The sequence below is a fragment of the Euprymna scolopes genome, chromosome 15 (assembly GCF_053919585.1).
Source record: "Euprymna scolopes isolate OS-2025 chromosome 15, ASM5391958v1, whole genome shotgun sequence".
NCBI classification, from domain to species: Eukaryota; Metazoa; Mollusca; class Cephalopoda; order Sepiida; family Sepiolidae; genus Euprymna; species Euprymna scolopes.
In genome coordinates, this window is record NC_136496.1 from 98,981,928 (window position 1) to 99,003,540 (window position 21,613).

The following is a 21,613-nucleotide window of genomic DNA, read 5'->3' on the forward strand; positions in this document are numbered from 1 at the left end:
ATAACCATGGAAGTCAATTAGTGTCATATTCTGATTAGTAGAACAACAGGAATATCAAAGTGTGCAGATTTTAAACAAATTCAAAGAAGAAAATTTTTTTATATGTATCAATATATATAATATATTAGCTTTACTGACCAAGCATTTCTGGAGATCTATTATGTTCAAATTTGTTTTGTAAATATTCTTATGCCTTTCTTGTTAGGTTCAGCTAAAAAAAAAAAAAAAAGAATAAAAAAGCAAATAAAGAAAACTTTTCTAAAAAAAAAATAAGGTTTTTCTCCTGTTGCAATATTTTGGCATAATGATAGGATATGATTACAAAGATTTAGGCTATTATATTTGTAGCCAGGGGTGATAAGGATGAACCAATCCGATATCAGAATTGCTTTATGAAATATGCTGAATTTCTTGGAATGCTTAAGTCATAGCTTTTCATCTTGGCAAGACTGGATTAATATTACCAATTTTTTTTTACTTGAAATTCTTTACAATTTAAAGTTCCTCTGATTGGCTTGATAGTACCTATTTTTACTTGGAACAACTGCATTTAATATTTGCATTTAAATAATTTTCTTTTCTGTATAATAGTTATTTCTTTTGCCATCACTTTTTGGATCATTTTTCTCTGACAAAAATGGTGCTCCACTTCAATCTTTGATTTTTCTTTTTAGGTATTTATTCAAAAATGTCTAGTCAGAATTGATTATGTTTGTCATCTTAATTGCTATTTAGGTCCAACTTTTAAAATCCGATCGGAATAATTGTATATGTTAAACATCTATTCTAATATCAGTAAGCTGTTCCTTTATGTGTAACAAGGAAGGTAATTCAGTATATATTAAAGTCAATGCTATCATCAGCAGCAACTGATGGAAATATTAATATTTTTTGTAGACAGGACAACTTTTTTCCAAGTGACCTTAATAATAATTATAAGTTATGAAGAAATTATGCCATAATTTTTTATGCTACGTTGCATTAGTAAGTAAATAATAAAAGAAATAAAGAGAAAATTAGAATATTAATATAAAAACTTTCTTTGCAGCAACAATGTCAGCAAAAAAGAAAAAGGCTTTAAACTCAAATGCAGAAGAATTGGACGCATCTCAAGTATCAGATTCGCCATCCCAAGTCCTTTTTGAACTTGATATTTCAAATTGTAAGTTCTACTTTTTTGCTATTCTTTAGTTTGCTTATGTTGGCATTGCAGCTTTTTACCATTTTTTTTTTTATTCCTGTTTTGCTTAAGTAAAGCTGCTTTTTATTTTTATTTCAAATGAATAGGCTATTTTTCTGTGGCCAGCAAAATAAGGATCTTAGATATTTTTTCCTGCCAGTATATGTATAAAACCCCCTTTTTTAATTGCTACAAAGGAAATAAATACATTACAGGGTAAAAAATTATTTCAATATAAACTATGAAAAAAGTATTTTCAAACAAAATTCATTTCAGTTTAAAAAAAATAATGAATAAAGTATTTTTGACCTATTCAAAAGATATATTCACCCCTCCCCCACCAATTATTAAAAAAATATTGATTTGTATGTTAATAAAAATTATGTCCCTGCTCCCCAAAAAGACATCTGACCAAAAATATAACTTTTTTTTTCTTTGATAAACAGTTTTTTATTTCCAATTTCAAAACCGAAAGATGTCATCAAGTAGATTGTTTCTCTTTTACCAGGTGTTTATTTAAGAATGTCTCGATATTATACCCCTCCCCCTCTTAAAGCATCTTTGATGCACTTTTTTTTACTTTTATTTTTGATTATTTTTATCTGCTATGAGGGAAATTAATAAATACCTTGCTAGTGAATTCATAACTATTTTTATCGCTTATTAGCTTACCAACCTGGCATTGCCTGGGATCTATTATGTTCACATTTTTTTTTTTTGTAAATATTCTATGTTGTATAACCATGCTTTTTTTTATAAGTTTAATATCTATTTAGTTTAAAAAAGGGGGCAAATAATGATACACTAACTTCTACCAAAATGATAAGAGTTATTCTCCTTTACTAAGATGCTTGGTAAAAGTGGAACAGTCTGCTTGATGACAGTTACTGGCTCTGAAATGGGAGATAGACTAATCTTATTTATAAAAATCAATTTCTTGTCATTTTTCAACCTGAAAACTTCTAGTCATCTCCAGGAATTTCCATGGCACCATTAAATAAAAGACAATTTCTTCAGGAATAATCTATATTGGATACATTTTTACTATGATGCTTAATATATTTAAATTTTCTAAAATTTCTAAAGACTATTTAAAAAATAAAATAGTGTTTTAAAAAATATTTTCAATAAAATATTATTTAAAAAGTATTTACAATCAAAAAACATTCTAATTAAACCTTCAAAAACACATTCCAGATATTAATTTTGACTTCTGTGTTAATAAAGTTTGATTTGATTATAGGTTTATAATAATAATAAATAAAATTAAAATCAATTATTATTAGACAATAACTTGGAGAGAGTTTCTTATTTTGCTGTAATCAACAGAATAGCCTCTTCTTTTGTGTATTTGTTTTTAATATATGTGGTGTGTAAGGTATTTGAGTATTTTTTTTTTTTTTTTACTAAAGCAAGAATATTATTTGACATTCTATATTTCAAATTATCAATGACCCCCCCCCTCTTATACAAAAAATAAAGAGTAACACAGTTATGACTATAAAGGCAGAATGTAGTAATTTAAAAATGGAATCTTTTTGTATTTTATTTATTTATTTATTTATTTTTTATAAAGTTTTCAAAGACTTATATGGAAAGTCCATATTATTTAAAAAGTTTTGGACTAATGTTCTCATCACTAGTTTTACTTTTATAATGTTTCAATTGATATAAATGCTGACTACCTTCAGGTGTACCAAACTCTGGTATTTGCACAGATTTTCAGAATGGAATACTTTATGTAATCCATGTGCAGATTCCAGTGTTCAACAGAAAAATTCTACAAGACACACTTGAAGATGGTTGGATGTTACATCAACCAAAACGTGCAAATAACACTCAAGATGAGAGCAGTAGTCCGAAGAATACAAATAATCAATCTTCATCTCCAAAATTCAGAAACCTAAATTAATGAAAGTTTATAAAAAAATTATTTTGGATGAATTTGTTTAGTAGGTATAATACACCATTCATAGTAATGCTAGGATCCATAAGGTCAATTGTAAAAGAATCTTGCGTCAGAAGGACCAATCTGAAATGTCCAAATTCATCTGATACAAGTCTTATGTGACAAGTGAAAGTCATTTCAAACATTCAACAAGTGAAAGTTATTAAAAATATGTCAGAAAAGATAAAGAACCCTTGTCAGAATGCCGAAGACCATCTGATCATCCTAGAGAAGATGGATGACACATGTTGCTGGTTTGTTTAAAGAGAAGCTTGTTTGCACAGAACCAGCCTGATCCAGTGATAGGACAGGCAAGACAGCTGGAGGCCAGGTTGGATGTAAGAGCTGCTGGAAGTGTCAACATCCTCTTACATACAGCGCCTGATATTCCCAAATGATCGCTCATCTGGTACTGGCCAAGCTCAACATTGCTTAACTGCAGTGATCTAACGAGAACCAGTGTGTCTGCTTCTGAATGATGACAGTAAGTTTTTGTAAGCACATGCCATTTAGTCTCCTAGATCTCAACTTTTTTTAACTATGTGTAGAGTGTTTTTCTTAAATAGAAACAGTGAACTTTCCCAACTCTATTTTCTCTAATTGCAGATTTTGGCAACTATCAGTCATTTTGAGTTCAGCTTTGTTTGGCAATTCAAGAGACTGACACCAAAGCACTTTATAAATTGCAAATTAGATCAATTTATTGAGAAATTCGTTTGAATGAATGAATAATTTTATGAAATAGATCTGTCAAATAGCTACATCGTTTGTGTGATTTTTAAACCCCATTAGATTATTTTCTTTAAGGATATGTAAAGTCCCATGGCTCTGCTGATAAACCAGACAAAATAGACCACTTGTTAGATGACATTTGACATGTTATTGTCAAAATATAGTGTAATGCGTAGAGTTTGTGAAAATTAGACCATATACACGTGAGCCCTTGGGGCCATATGCTACAAATTGTATTTAAATTATAAATGCTAAAAAAAATTAATCTTTAGAATAAACCACATATTTATATAATAAAAATGTTTCTGTGATTTTATTTTAATTTAAAGTTCGCTGCCTTTAAAAAAAAAAAAAAAAAAAAAAGGTCTTTGTATGGATCATAGTTGAGAAAAACGTTAATGATCACCCTCATAACATTCTAAACGTATAAAGAAATGTTGACTATGAACACTTGATCCTTGCATATCGGTGATTTTTACCTCACATCAATTGAAGCTGAAGGAGACATTGCAAAATATATTTCTCATCCTGAAAAAAAACATTTTCAGATAAAGACATTTGCGGAAATTTTTTTTATTAGAATTTGTAAGTTAAGCCACCATGTTGAAAGGAAAAAAGATTCCATGACTGATCTAGACATAAATAGTAACAACTAAGTTGATTTTAAATTGGTAAATACACTTTATTTAAAAAAAAAAATGAATTCTGCATTGCATTAGCTTAATTTTCAAATTTTAATTCAAATTTACACAATGCTTAAAAATAAAGGGTGAGGAGTTTAATTTATTTCATGTGAGCCATGCACGATCTTCCTGTTTGGAACATTTGAAAGAATAATTGTTGTTAAGACCACACAGACATTTTTTCTAGTAACATTATGCCACAAGGAAGGAAAAAGAAAAAAAAAATACTATTTCCATGCTTAATGAATGCGTATATCTAAATGATATACGCATTCATTAAGCATGGAAATAGTATTTTTTTTTTCTTTTATAATGTTTCAATTGATATAAATGCTGACTAAGTTGATTTAAAAATTTTAAATAAATGTTTATTTTTAAAAACAAAAGATTTTGCTTATTATATATTATTTGTTTTTTATTTATTGGAATCCTTTGAGATGAGTAATTTGTGCATTTTATTTATTTATTTATGGACTGTTATCCTCGTCTTTATAATTGTTGTTTCACCATGTTTCGGCCAAGTTACCCTCTGGGATTCTTCAGGTGGTTAACCGTGACAGGATAAGAATGCTGAGTTATGTAACTGTATCCTCAGTGGTGAGACGACAACAACTATGGAAGACAGTAGATACTGAAGATAGAGTTAAGAAACTCAGCATTCTTATCCTGTCGTGATTAACCACCTGAAGAAGGCCAGAGAAATAGTTGGCCGAAACGTGGGGAAATAACTATGAAGATAAGGATAACAGTCCGCAAATGTAACCTGAATGATGAATAAAAGAATTTTGTGTTATATTAGCTTCTTAAAAATTTTAATGAAGAAAGGACTCTGAGAAAAAGATGTCTATTTTATCTATAAAATGCAATTGTCTGTGTGTTTGTATGTTCAGCTGAAAATTAAAAACTACAAAAATGAACCACCACAAAGTTGGTATTGACTTGACTGGCGTTCACCTGGATGAGTAATATCTATAATATAGAAATATTTATTCAACTGGGTCAGTTTTCAGCAGGAGAGGGCGTTTTCAGTGTTATGTAATGATTTGAAAAGAAAATTCAGACTTATCTCTAGAGTAGTGTTATATAAAGGGAGTTGTGTGTGTCGAGCTAGTGAGTATTAGACTAGGAAAAAGGTGGGGAGGGGAATAGATAGATAGAGAGAGGTAGAAAGAAAGAAGTTATAAATAATAGAAATGTTACACTTTTGCCCCAGGTAATGCCAGGTAGCCTTGCTAAATCTGTCCTCAAATACCTTGCACATTTTGTATATTGCTGTCACTTGAGCCAATTAAAATATTTTTATTGTTTAAAAAAAATAATTGTTGCTTTTTTAATACCATTAATCAATTTAGTTGAGATTTGACAACAATCACTGGATTTATCAGTGCCTCACACGTTTAAAAGCTTGCTGCAGATTTGAATTTACAAAATATAATTGTTTTAGGTACCAGATTTCTCTCCCCTAGCAAAACCATGGAAAAGCTTATTGTATTGAAAAAAAAAATATATAACAAAAAAAAAACATTCATTGCTTATGCTGGATGTCATTATTCTACTCGGGATCTTACCTTAAAAGAAAAACTGCTTCATGTGCATATTCATTTCACTTGGTGCTGGTTTAAAAAAAAAAAAATTTTTTTAATCCTCAGGCAATTGTAAGTTTATCCTATCAAGCCTTGGAATACTGGGTGTGCTACAGGGGAGGTCAAAAAGAATATACTGCTACTAACTAATTCTACTAGAAAACCTGCAATTAAAATAATAAATAAAGCTGACCTACTTCATTACAATTTATTAGCAACCTGCTTCATACTTTTTTTATCATTCAAGCCACGTATGATAGTTGTTATATGTATGATAGATCAGCTTTATTTATTTGTATATCTGACTAAAGGGAGATAATTCCCTCTTAAATTTTGTATGTTTTTTATATTATAATGAAGTTGAGCTTGGCCAGTATCTGTTCTTACATTAATGTACACTATTTATCTAGGTATCTGTCTACTAAAATATTATAATTATATTAATCCGGGGGGGGGGGGGCTTTGCCTGGTCATAAAATATACTTAAATATCATATTTTAATTTATCCAGATTTTATGTATATTATTATTATTATTATTATTTTACATTACTATGTAAAAGTAAAAAAAAAAAAGTATTTGGATGCCATCAGCTAGAATCGAAACCGAAATCAAAATCAAAACTAGCATTCAAAGCTGGTGACGGTACCGCTGTACCAATGTGACACGCATATAAACTGATTAAAAATAAACAAAAATGGATGGACAAAATGTATAAAGATTTTTCAATTTTGACTCCTTAAAAACTCTTTTAACTGGTTAAAGACCCATGAAAGAACGGTCCATAAAAAATCCAATCATTTGAGGCCCCTAGTGTCGCTCTGTGACTTTTAGTTTAGGAAGAGATAGTCTGAAAATATGGAGACAGACAGACAAACATAGTAAGTTTTATAAATTAGATTATATACAACATAATCTCATGAACACACCGGTTCTCATTAGATCACTAAAATTCAGCAATGTTGAGCCTGGCCAGTACCTAATGGGTGACCATTTAGAAATAAGTGGTGTATTTGCTCTCCGTTTATCTTGGCATTGTTTCCAGCCATTCTGGAGTTCTCTTTGCCACTAGAGTCAAGCAGTGCTGCTGATTCAAAAGTGAGAGTATTGTGCAACCTTTGCTTTACAATTAAATTTGCAGCAATTTTTAAGGAGGATGAGGTATTGAGTGTCTCTTGAAGCTGAACAGAATCCATGATGATGATATGACTAAAATATTACGTCAATTGAATTTTTTGCATATAAATTATTTCGGATGGCCTAAAGAAAGAAAAAAAAAATACATTTTATTATAGTTGGAGGATATTTTTTCCAAATTCATTTCTGACAGCAGAAATCAGATAACCACACATCTTATTTGTGGTTATCTGATTTGTTTACTCGCAACCCTTCATCACATGAAATGGTTTTGTTCAAAGATTGGGAAAAGGCATGTGTTTTACTTGCTAACTTTTGTGTAACGTTATGGAGATACACATTTATAATGAAAAAAAAAAATTACTTGAAATTATTGATATTGAATAACAATTTAGAATTTTTGAAAGCCAATTAATGTATTTTTTTATTTTATCTTTGAGCATAAAATGTCTGTGTTAAAATAATATAGACATGAAGTTCTTTTTTTTTTTTTTTTTTTTAATCCTTCTTGACAGAGACATGGTCGCTGCTTAGATAAGAGCGTTTTGTTTCAATGGTCGGCGTCTGTGCGTGTGTGTTATTGCTTATGCATCCATATAAAATCTCATAAGGAGATATATTTTAATCATCAATTTTCAATATTTATTTTAATAGTGTTCAATATGTGAGTTGAGCTTGGTAGTAAATTATGAAAATGTATTCATGGCAGTTAAGCTATGTGAAATTTCCCATGTTTGATCTCTATAAGAACTTGTTTGGCATTTAATTACCATGTATATTTTCATAACTTATATTAGTGATGGGACGATTCACATATTCCCGATTCCGATGTAATTACCAATCCTGATTCTTTATAAATCTCTTAATATTTAACCATAAAGTTGTTTTTCCATGATTGCCATAAAGACGCATGTTAATTGTGCAGATATTTTCTCAAACATAAAATCTATAGACCACCCCCTCCACACACGCATAACAACACTTGTGGGGGGTGGGAGTGATCTATAGATTTGTTTTACTGATTGTTTAAAATCAATGGATATTCATTATTTCATCATTATCAGCGGTAGAAGATTTTGCTTTCAACAAAATAAAGAATCGTTTTTGACATCAGAAAATAGGCACAATTTTTTCCAATACCGATTAATCCCCCCACCCCACCCACCCACACACACATATTGGTCTTTATTCCTGTTGATCAAAAGAAGAGTTTATCAGGCGTGTGTAAGCACTGTGATGTATGGAAATGAAACCTCGCCAATGAGAGTTGAGGACAGGGTTTGCCTAAAAAGAAATTATATGAAAATGATATGATTGCTGCGTAATGTATAGGTACAGGCAAAAATGGATGAATAAAGATAGAGGACCTAGTTTTGAAAGGCGATTTATCATAATTTTTTTGTAGGTTTCCAACTACTTTTTCATTGTGTTTGAAAGATTAAAGACTAAAGTTAATTTCCAAAAGGAAAAAAATATTTGTTTATGTGAAAAAAAAAAAGTTATGAAAAATGTTTTCATGGCGAGCTAACCAATTCAAAAGATAAATATTAGTTTTCTGGGTCTATTTCAAAGATAATTAGTAAAGTCCTAAGATATTGAATTAAAAAAAAAAAAAACACCTTGTTTGTACAATAAATAGCTTAATTAGCTCCAAAAAAGTAGGTAATTGCTGTTCACAAAATCACAACAAATGAGGCTTTGTAAACACGATTATACGGAAGCCCAAAATGAAGTCATAATATTTTATTATAATTCTCATCATTTCCTCCCATGTTTTTGTTGGCTATCTTCTGTGAATTGAACTTGCTCTCTCCACTATTCTACTAAATCAAGAACTCTTATTCATTCTTTCAATATATCATCAAAGTCTTCTGTTCTGCGCACATCTCCTTGTACTGTCCTGATTTAATCTTCTCAAATGATCAGATCTAAGCCTGTCTTCAATGCTTACATTACTAAGTACATGCAAAATGAATGCTGATGCTCAAACTGTATAAACATTTTGACCTCTCCCTTTACTTAAAAATTCACCAAAAAATCGGGAAATTAACCAATTTTAATGAATTAAAAAAAAAAAAAAAAAAAAAAGAGGAATGAAGAGTTAAATCAGTTTTGGAAGTCAATTTTGAAAAGCTGTCCAACACATGCCATCATGTAAAATTAACGATAAACCAAATATGATGATGGAAAATTAAAGGATTGGAACTAAAGTTGAAATAATAAGTCCTTAGAATATAATTAGTTGTATTGACCTACGCCTTCGATAAAGTATAGCATAAGGGCCTACTTCACAAGATTTCCAGCTACGGTATAACTGGAAATGTTTTCTTAATCACTAAATCATTTTTCTCTGATAGGCTCATAAGAGTAGTGGTTGATGGGCAGAAATCAGAGACCCACAGTATTAATGCTGGAGTCTCTCAGGGGTCCATCCTGGGCCCAACTCTCTTCCTGATCTACATCAATAATCTCCCAAAACACATATTTAAATCATTCGTTAACATCTATGCTGATGACATGACCACACATCAAAGGCCGTAAATGACAACGGCTTGGTTCCCACCAGTTTTGGCAAATAACAAATAGGATCCTGAATAGAAGTGTGCGTTCTATCCCAACCATTATCAATGGACCTGAAGTTATCTCGTCAGCAGCAGACAAGGCCAAACTATTTGCCCAGAACTTTGCAGCTAATTCTACCCTATGCGCGAAGGCCATCAACTCCCCATATTTCCTTCTGTAACGCACAACACGCTAGGTAACATACAAATATCCGTGCATGAGGTCGCTAAGCTAATCAAGAACCTTGATTCCAGTAAAGCAACTGGCCCTGACGGCATCCCAATTATAGTGTTAAAAAGCTTCAACCTGAACTTGCTCCCATACTTACAAAACTGTTTAAGCGTTGCCTTAAGGAGAAGTGCTTTCCAACACCTTGGAAAACCTCATCAGTATGCCCTGTATTCAAGAATTCAGGTGAAAAGTCATCTCCCTCTCAGTACAGACCAATAAGTCTCCTGTGTGTCATGATTAAGTTGCTGGAATCCATATTACATAGAGAAATAGTCAACCACCTCAGCAAAAATAACCTTCTTAGTGACATGCAATATGGTTTCCGTTCTGCCAGATCTACCAAAGATGTGCTAACGGTTATATCTCATAGGATTAGTGAATCTCTTGACAAAGGCTTCCTTTCCAGGGCAATTGCTCTTGACATATCAAAGGCCTTTGATAAAGTATGGCATAAAGGCCTACTTCACAAGATTTCCAGCTACGGTATCACAGGTAATGTTTCTCCATCATTAAATCATTTCTCTCCGATAGGCTCATAAGAGTAGTGGTTGATGGTAAGAAATCAGAGGCTCACAGTATTAATGCTGGTGTCCCTCAGGGGTCCAACTCTTTTCCTGATTTACATCAATGATCGTTGACATCTATGCTGATGACACGACCATCTACGGCAACACATCAAAGGCTGTAAATGACAAAGTTCTCTCTGATTCTCTCTCTTCTGATCTCGAGCGCGTGGTTCAGTGGGGGAAGAGGTGGCTGGTTACCTTTAATGCATCTAAAACCAAACTCCTATCTTTACATCATCAATGCTCTGATCCTCATCTGGCATCAATTGAAATGAATGGCTCTCGTCTAGGAGAAGCCTCATGTTTTGACAAGCTACTGGGCTTGACCCTTACTACTGATCTGAAATTGAACAAGTACATCAAGTCTGTTGCCAGGGTCGCTGGAAAGATGGTGGGTTCCTTCTACCGCTCCAGACGATATCTCACTACTGATGCAATTCTCTATCTATATAAAAGCCAAGTATGCCCAAGGATGGAATACTGGTTCCGTATCCTGCCTTGACAGAGTACAAAATAGACTTTGTGGCTTCGTGGGGGAGGCCCTTTTCTCTTCCCTGCAACCTCTCTCCCACAGAAGAGACGTTGCGAGCCTGTGTTTGTTTTATTGTTATTTCCATGGCAGATGCTCGTCTGAGCTCCAATCTCTAGTCCCCCCTCGCAAATCCTTTATGAAAAACACCCATCTAGCTGAAACCATTGTCAAAAATTTTCCCCACTCTTTATCTGTGCCAAATCCAAAACGTAGATTCTATGAACAAAGCTTCTTTCTTAGAACCGCACGCCTGTGGAACTCTGTTCTGTCAGCGTGCTTCCCACCTGACTAAAACCTGGATGTCTTCAAGTCCAACATAAACAAATTCCTGATGATCCGCCCCCCCCCCTTAAGTAGACATTTTTATTAAACCCCCACACTAACGTACTGTACATACAATAACCCTTATCCCTGAGTGGCTTACGGGCCTTGATAAGAGGTGATCACCTTGTAAAAAAAAAACCCAAAAAAAAACAACAAAGTTCTCTCTAATTCTCTCTCCTCTGATCTTGAGCGCTTGGTACACTGGGAGAAGAGGTGGCTGGTTACTTTTAATGCATCTAAAGCAAAGCTCCTATCTTTACATCATTAATGCTCTGATCCCCATCTGGCATCAGTTGAAATGGATGACTTTCGTCTAGGGGAAGCTTTCTGGGTTTGACCTTTACTCCTGACATGAAATGGAACACATACATCAAGCCAGTTGTCAAGGTCGCTGGAAAAATGGTAGGATCCTTCTACCGCTCCAGACAATACCTCATTACTAATGCAATTCTCTATCTATATAAAAGCTAAGTACATCCAAGGATGGAGTACTGCTACCACATCTGGGCAGGAGCTGCTAAAAACAGCCTATCCTGCCTTGGCAGAGTACAAAATAGACTTTGTGGCTTAGTGGAGGATGCCCTTTTCTCTTCCCTGCAACCTCTCTCCCACAGAAGAGACGTTGCAAGCCTTTGTTTTATTGTTACTTCCATGGCAAGTGCTCGTCTGAGCTCCAATCTCTGCCCCCCCCTCACTGATCTTTCACGATAAACACCCATCTAGCTGAAACCACTGTCAAAAATTTTCCCCACTCTTTATCTGTGCCTAAATCAAAACGTAGATTCCATGAACAAAGCTTCTTTCTTACAAGTGCACACCTGTGGAACTCTGTTCCGGTTGCCTGTTTCCCACCCGACTACAACTTGGATGTCTTCAAGTCCAACATAAACAAATTCCTGATGAACCGCCCCCTTTATCAAATCTCCAATACTAACAATTACTACGATACTGTCTCTTTGATTACTGTACACGCAATAACCCTTATCCCTGAGTGGCTTCCAGGCCTTTATAAGTGGTGACTGCAGTTATGTCTTTTTGAAACTAAAGGTAGACAATTCCTATTCTTGAATTTAAAATCCTTTCTAATTTTTATTTTAAGTGATTATCAAAAAACAAAACTCTTTCCTCGTTAAAATTAGGTAAAATTGACTTAGAATGCATACTTTTATGCCAAATTGATTGTTGAATATGGTTAAATTTGTACTCATTTTTTAATTCAATACTAATCCATATTAATACTTAATAATGCTTAACTATGCATAATTATTGGTTTTCTTCACTTTATCATAACAATGGTCCATATATAATTTCAGCCAGATCGGCTGTAGTAGATTCCGAGAAAACTTTGAGTAAATTTGGTATTCTGGTGACTAATCCGTACTAATCCATATTAATAACCCAACTGTGCATCAAATAGATTCTTAGTTTGCTGTACCTTATCATAGCAAAAATCCATACAAAATTTCAGTCCGATCGGCCCAGCATGTTCTGAGAATAAGTGGAACAGATAGACAGACAAATATAAAATAGATAGATCTTTCACATATAATATCAGTAAGTATGGAACTTGCTGATAATTTAATAAAAATTAAATGTATGGTGCAACATCTTTTGTTAATTTCTAGAAAATATTTTTTTTCTCAAAAAAGAATACAAAAGTAAAAACCGTTTAATGGAAAGAAAACATTCAAGATGGATGCCATTTGGAAAAGATGACTGCAGAGAGACAACAGGATTACACTTGGAGTGGGGAGGGTGGGGGGTAATATTACTATTACCAATTCATTAAACAATGTTTATACTATTACGTTTATGCCATTTATGTAATTGTAATGTGTATCATCATTTATGTTAGATGTGTATTTTTTCTTTTATTTATTTTTATTTCTTTGTGTTTTATGATTTTAGTTTATTTTATTATTCACAAGAATCAAATGAACCATAAATTTTACCTTGTTTTACTTTGCTCTCCCCTACTCAACAAATTTGGCGTTTCTGAAGAATAGTTCTTAATTTGTAAAAAATATATAACCACATACAACCCTTGTGGAAACTATGTTTTATATTATCAGTTGGTTGAACGAAGTAAATTTTAAAAATAAATTTAAACAAAGTATGTTGTTATATTGCCAATAACATGGCACAACGATAACAAATGAAAATTGTCTTGTCAGCAGTAAAGTTTCATTTGTCAGCTTAAATGCTATTTAGATCTGATTTTGAAAATCTGACAAGACAACTTTAAATATTAGATTAAAAATACTAATTATTATTGAGTGTCCATCGTCCCTCCACAGTAACTAGACTAAAAATTAATGACATTTCTAACTGTGGCAGATATTTTCTTAAATTTTTAAGATGGATTTTGAAATAATGATAATAAGAAAAGAAATTAAGGTATCGTTTTACTGTAGAATATTTAAAGAAATTATGAGAGTTGAATTAAAGATGTTTATACAAAGGAGATACCCAAAGAGACGTGAATAAAAATCTCTTGTTATGCTTGTGAAATTCAAAAGAAAATGTTTGTAGATATATTTAATTATAAGTATATATATATATTGCAGTCTTCTTCCAATGTCTTGGTTGCAAAATTCGATGGGAAGCATGAAATCAACTCATTTTCAGACACTTTTTGTTTAAAGAGAGTTGCTAGTGCTATTTGTTGAGATTCAAAATCTATTTTTGAACTGGATTGTTACTGATGATGGAAAACTAATCCATTATTATCAAGAGTTGAAAGAGATTTGCAAGAGAAATGTCTGTTGAAAAAAAAATTCAACTTAAACGTGTAGTTTATTATAAATACTATGGAGCATTCTAGTTTTTTTTTTTACTGAGATTCTATGCTGGTGAACCATAACAAAATTTTCTTAATCTGTTTTGAGATGGGAGATTTCCATATAAATTTCAATTGTAAAGTTATATGGCTGAAAGTAGGTTGTTTTAAAATATTCATCACTGTGTCCAAGCATCGCATAAGATCGTTAGTTGTTTGTTGCATTTAAGTTTGCAAATGAAACAGCGCTTTCACTTTTATTAGATGAACACTTCAGAAATATCCGTTCTTTGTCCTAAAAACAATTTTAATTAACATAAATTATTTACATTGATGGGAGAGTTTTTTTTTTTTTTAATGGAAACTATTTACACTTAATGATGTTTCAATTAGGGAATTATATTTTTTGAGAATTGACATATAAAAAAAAATATGTTGATATTATCTTTGTTATTGTTCAAATTCCATCTAACCATCATAAAATTGGTGCCATCTTGGAAAGAAATTTCAGAGCTAAATTAGCAAGTGTAGGTTCCAATTATACAAGGTGGTTGCTATAAAAGAGGGAAATTTGTCAAATGGTAATTTATTTTTACTGAAGAATAATTTTTATAAAAAAATTTTGGACCTGTTCCTTTATAGCAAGTAGCAGCTGCTTCAGAACCTTTTCGTTTGAAAGTTGCAAGAACATTATCGAACTGGTGCTTTGTAATCATTCAAAAAAAATTTTTAAATTGATAACACAGACATTTTGTCAGTCCCGATTTTCATTTTTGAAAAGAATAATCACCTTCCTTTGAAAATATGAAAGTTATCTGCTGTCTCCATCCATAATGTAGGTATCAAAATTGAAGAAGTGAATAAAATAAAACTCCAAAAGCTAACAAATATTTCACACAAAAAACACATCAAAAGCATATGTGATTAAGTGGAAATATCTCACCAATTACTTTCATTGTTTTTTTTTTGCTGTTTAAGTCCGATTTCGTTTCTATAAAAAAAAAAAAAATGTGTCAAAAATGAAGTTAATTAAAATAAAACACAATCTTTTATCTAGGTCACTATTTTAAGGAGTTAGCTGTTGAAAACTAAAAAAAATGAATCCTGGTTGTATTTCAGTAATAAATTCTCTAAATAATAGAATGATTGAGTCATAAATTGACAAAATCTGTATTGAAATAGTGGCATAATTCAATGAAACGTGGTATTATAACTATTCATACAAAATAAAAAGACTTTCATAGAAAGAAAAATACTAAATAGGAAACCAAGTTTGAAAAGAAAGAAAAACAGTACCAAATTTAAAATTGTCTTACTAACTCTGATATTATTATAAATAACAATTTTTTTATTTCTAATACTATTGAATAATATGCTAAATTTCATTGATTTCCTTATGACCCCACCTCTCTTCATATCATGAGGTAGGAGTGCATAAAGTGACGACTCTATTCCACACTAGGCCCAGAAGTGATAATTTTATCAAAAAATAAGTGATATCTTACAAAACATGCAAATAAAGATTTTTTTGTTTAAATGAAAAACAAAAAATAAGGTAACTCCATATCTCATCTAGAACTGAAAATATATAAATTTGAATTTCTGAATTATTTGAAAATATTGAAATGAGGTTTATTTTTCTTCAATTATTAAGAATTGATTATTTCAGAAATCTGTTTCAAAATATCTTCTCAAAAATGTTTGTCCCATCTATTAGGTTTTCTCTAACATTATGGACCACAATGTAATAGAATAATACGATTTAGCATCACATCAAGACATTCTCAGCCTTTTTCGGCAATCTGGAGGGGTAAATATAACCGGACTTAAGGTAAAATTTGAAGGGGGGGAAAAAATTTTTTTTTTTTTTTTTTTTTTTTTATACATAAGCATCACTATTTATTGAAGACCTAGGGACCACTCGAGGATAAAGGTTAAAAAGTGTACAGTGGTCAATTGGACAATATAGTAATTGTCAGTAATGGAAATTCAGTAAATTTTTTAACTTAAGGGGAACGGCTGATCAAGAACTTGTTTACATTGGACTTGAAGACAACCATATTATAGTCAGCTGGAAAGCAGGAACACTGAAGACAGTTCCACAGACGTGCAGTTCTAAGAAAGAAGCTTTGTTTTTGGAATCTACATTTAGGTTTAGGCACAGATAAAGAGTTGGGGAATTATTGATAGTTTTCAGCTAGACGAGTGTTTCTTGTAAAAGTTTGGTGAGGGGGGGGGGGCATAGATTGAAGTTCAGTCAAGTACTTGCCATGAAAATAACAAAGCAAAAACTTGCTACATCTCTTCTGTGAGAAAGAGGTTGCAGGGAAGAAAAAAGGACATCTATGAGGCTATGAAGTCTATTTTGAACTCTATCAAGGCAGGATAAGTCCTTTAGATTGCCTATCTAGATACATACCATGAAAGCGATTCAGAGAAATTGAAAACTCACTGGAGTGGTCAACAAAAACTAAACAATGGATCAAGTGGGAGATTTTTAATTCCAGAAACTGGAGTAAAAGAAAAATCAATCATTTTTCTTTTTTTTATATATGTGGAAGGGTGTGACTTACGTTATTGAAATATATCAAGATCATAATATAAATAAATAAATTTAATGATTAAAATTCCAACACACGAAGGAGAAAACGCTGATATATTTAAAATTCGGGGGGGGGGTATCCAGCGTTTCCTTAGGAAAAAGCTAACCGTTAAAGAATTTGAAACACTAATTAGTTGCAGACGGGAGTCCAAAAAAAAACATGTCTGAGCAGTTCCGCTGATAAAATCAACATCATGAGAAAGATAAAAAGAAAAGTATAGTTGTGTCCTTCAGCGTAAAATAACGGTTGGTTCATCTTTCACTCTTTCCATTTGTAAATTATAAACGTAATATTGAATTTCTTTAAGAGAACTATTAAAAATACGAAAATTCAGATTTCGCCGGTGCTTGACAAAAAGGAAAGTTTATTGTACGAAAGGAAGAAAAACAAGCAATATAAACAAATACCGAATCAACCAGAGTAACCTCCCTTTAAGAGAACTATTGAAAATTCAATGATGGAGGGGGAACAACTCTACTTTTTTTTTTTGGTTGTGAATCCGTTTCGATTCGTTATTGGGAGCTCAAGAAAAAAAGATGAACATATTGTCGTTTTGTTTTGTTTTTTTAATTTTGTATATATTACCTACTCGTTCTTTGGTTCATCAAAATAAAATAAAACAAAACAAAAAAAAAGACCTATATATGTACATGTTGAATTGATTATCTTTTCATGTTGAAAATATATGCTGAAACTTTTCTGACCTACAATCTCTTGCAGCGATGATCAGCTGATGGCTAAGAAAATACATCTATCTGTCTGACATTTATTTTATACAACACACAAACCTATAGACCGTGTTTGAATCAGAAGAGAGTGGATAATTGTGTTACACCCGTTTAAATGCTCTCTCTATTTTTTTTTTTTTTTTTGGATGGAGGAAGTCAATTAAATACGGACTGGCCTTTGCGATCTTCCATACAATCTGAGATAAAATATTCTTTTTTAAGTTAATTTATAAAGAAAAATAGCTAAGCTAACCTCAGAAGGGGAACCTCACACTACCAATGATGTAAGGATGTGATTTGGAAGATCATTAATGTAAATCAGAAAGAGAGTTGAGCCCAGGATGGAACCCTGATGGACGCCAGCGTTAATACTGTGAGCTTCTGATTTCTGCCCATCAACTATGACTCTTATGAACCTATCAGAAAGAAGTGATTTAATAATTGAGAAGACATTTTCAGCTATACCATAGCTGGAGATCTTGTGAAGTAAACCTTTATGCCATACCCTATCGAAGGCTTTTGATATGTCAAGAGCAATTGCCCTAGAAAGGTTGCCTCTGTCGAGAGATTCGCTAATCCTATGAGATATAACTGTAAGCACATCTGCTGTAGATCTAGCAGAACGGAAACCATATTGTGTGTCACTAAAAAAGTTATTTTTTTCTGAGGTGGTTGATTACTTCTGTATTTAACACAGATTCCAGCAACTTACTCATGACACACAGGAGACTTATTGGCCTGTACTGAGAGGGACATAAGCAATCACCTGAATTCTTAAATACAGGGCATACTGATGAGATTTTCCAGGTTGATGGGAAGCAATTAAGACAACGTTTAAACAGTTTTGTAAGTATAGGTGCTAGTTCTGGTTGAAGGTTTTTGAGTACTATAATTGGAATACTGTCAGGGCCAGTTGCTTTACTGGAATCAAGGTTTTTGATTAGCTTGGCAACATCACGTACAGATATTTGTATATTACATAGTGTGTTTTCTGATACAGGAGGAAATATTGGAGGCTGGTAGCCTTGGTCGCAAAGGGTAGAATTAGCTACAAAGTTCTTGGCAAAGAGTTTGGCTTTGTCTGATGCTGACGAGATTACCTCAGGTTCATTGATGATAGTTGGGATAAAGCACACGCTTCTGTTCAGGATTCTGTTTGCTATTTGCCAAAACTGGTGGGAACCAAGCCGCTGCTCAGCTACTTTGGACTTGACAGACTGAGCATACAACTCTCTTGTGCTCTTTATTACTTTTTTACAATGGCTGCTGGTATTTCTGAAAGCAGCTTTAGTCTCAGTACATCTATTACGTTGGAAGCAGTGGAAAAAGTGATTTTTGTGTGCAATAGCAGCAGCACATTCTAGAGAGAACCATGACTGGCTGTTAGGTTTTTGCCGGAACTTTTTCGAGGGTATGAAACAGTCAATACCTACAATTAACCATTCTGTCAGGTCTGATACTATAGAGGACACATCCTTTTTAAACATGGACTGCAGAGGTAGATCTGATATAAAATGTAGGGAAGCTATCCCAGTCAGCCATAGAGTATCGATATACTGTACGGTGGAGAGGTACATCTGAAGTCTTTTTACATTTCATTTTTATCTCAATTGATACAACAGAGTGGTCAGGAGATCCAAGTGGAGACAGAATAGAAACTGAACACAGTTTAGGGCAAGTTGTGAGAAAAAGGTCTAGGAGACTTGCATACTAGCCGTCAGTCGGGCACACGGGTGGGTTCGTGAACAATCTGAGTGAGGTCATTAGCAATGGAGAAATCGTGACACAACCGCCCCTCATCATCGGTCTTGTTTGAGTGGGTCAACCATTCCACATTGTGAACATTAAAGTCTCTACATACGTGAATGTTAGCTGAAGGATAAGCAGATAGGACATGGTCAATTTTCTCAGATATGCTTTTAAAGATAGTAACTCTGCTGTTGTGGGGGCGATAGAGAGTAAATATAAATGCAGTAGTGTGAGCAAGTGCAACCCAAAAGCACATATAGGGTAAGTTAGGATCTTCTCTGGAGATGTCGCTACCACATGGAAAGCCATCTTTAATATAGGCACATATTCCGTGCCCATGGCGATCTTGGGGGTCAGATTTGGAAGTTAAGTTAGACTATCCTATAATTACAAACTCATCTAGTCTGTCCAGTGCCAGTTTCGCTTAGGAATAAGTCTGGTTTAGTCTCCTATAATTGTGTTTAAACCTCTGGAAAGTTAGAACATAGACCCCTGATGTTGGAGAAGGAGACATGGTAGTGGGGGTCTACGTTGGGAGTTTAAGATCTGGGGTTAATCGTGTATTTTTTCTTGAAACTTTTCATGATGGAGTTTTGGTATTTGTGAACTAGGTCGACAGACTTGCTTAGAGCAGGACAGACAGGGAAAGTAAGAGAGAAAAAGAAACAAAGAATTTTTTTTCTTTTTTGTAGCACATGATAAGGTAAAGCCGTAGCAATTACCCACTAATATGAAATCGAGATGCCCCACCAGAAGCTACTGCATGGTCCAGAATCCATTCACCAAATGGCAATATTGCACCTGCTGATAGAGCAGCCTCCTTAGTGGTTAATCCAAGGTTCAGGGTTCCTGACTATCAGGCAGATAAAGTCAGCCCAGATAAAACGTTTACCTCCAGCACCCTTACTAGTGACATGGCTACAAGGATAGACATAGAAACAGAAAATTTCTGACATCTCTGGCAGCTGTTTGCGCAACATACTGCCAAACTAGAATACAGCTATTTCTTCTCACTTTGTCAGAAAAATCACTCATTAAAAATGAGGACTGGGGGGCAAATAAAGAGAAGCGAGAGTAATGGGAGCTGCCAATAATGCATCTACAATGCATTCTCTACTTTCCAGTAAAAAAAAAAAAATGTGAATAAAAAATATTAAGTATTGTACTTTATAAAAGTCCAAGTGACGGTTTTAAGGGAAAGTACAGAAATAGATTCCCCTCTCACTAACTGAAAATAAATGGAATTCTCGTAGCTATTTCTGCTGTAAAAAGAAAAAAAAATTAACTTACTAGATATCAGGACTCTATGGACAAGAAATCTATTATTAAATAAAACAAATGAAAAACTGAAATAAATACGTAAATATTAACATTTGCACTTAAAAAATAACATTAAATAGTACAACACTTATTTGCCAAAATCTGCCGTCTATTCTGCAAATTATTAAAGACGCATCACTTTAAATACGTTCAGCATTCTAAACATTTAAAACATAAACCATCAGAACATGATTCTTGTTCCAAGAGTTTTATTAGTAACGTATAAAGCAACAGGAAAGGGGGTGTAAAGAGAATAGAATTATCGAATATTTATGCAATATTTAAAATCAGCTTACTAGATATGAGGACATCTGTGGACGAGAACATCTATTATTAAATAAAACAAATCAAACAAATGAAAAACAATTTCAAATTTCACCAGGAAGATTGTTTCCAGACATGAGTTAGTTATGTATATTCTGACTGAATCCCTGTCTTCTTTACACATTAAAAATCTAAAGAGTATAGAATTTTTTTTTTATATATATATATATATATATATATATATATATATATATAAAGCTCACCCAAAAATAAATCTAGTTGGAGACTGTTGGAACCAATCCTTGAAATTTCTAAAAAAAAAATTTCCTAAGGAATCTACAATTGCAGTTTATTTAACGGTATTTAAAACATAGAACCAAAAATACTATTTAAATTTCCATTTACCCTGATTTGAAGTCATTCTTATTTTTAGCGTTTTTTTTGGGGGGGGGGGCACTCAGCCTCAGGTTTCCAAACAAAAATGGAAAAAAATCTTTGTATTCGTTATTTTATTGTATTTCTGCTATCAAGAGCTTACTAACAAGTCCTCATTTATCTGTTAATTTTTAGTTATTTTTAGCACTTTCGGGCTAGTATGTCCCATGTAAAAATAAAAATTAAAAAAAAATGCTAGTATTCTTTAGCTAAATTTATTCCTACTATGAAGAATTTTCCAAAGAGCTCAAAACCATT

The 21,613-nt window shown here is 32.7% G+C and overlaps 1 protein-coding gene across 16 annotated transcripts in view; it reads left to right on the plus strand.

The window, feature by feature from the left end:
- LOC145294027 (uncharacterized) overlaps positions 1-21,613 on the plus strand; it is a 234,371-nt gene that overhangs the window by 125,443 nt on the left and 87,315 nt on the right. For all 16 annotated transcript variants that reach the window (XM_080140995.1, XM_080140998.1, XM_080141007.1 and 13 more), the window contains one exon: positions 1,049-1,162. In XM_080140995.1, coding sequence (XP_079997121.1) covers positions 1,049-1,162 — 114 coding nt within the window. The remainder of the gene's footprint in view (positions 1-1,048; positions 1,163-21,613) is intronic.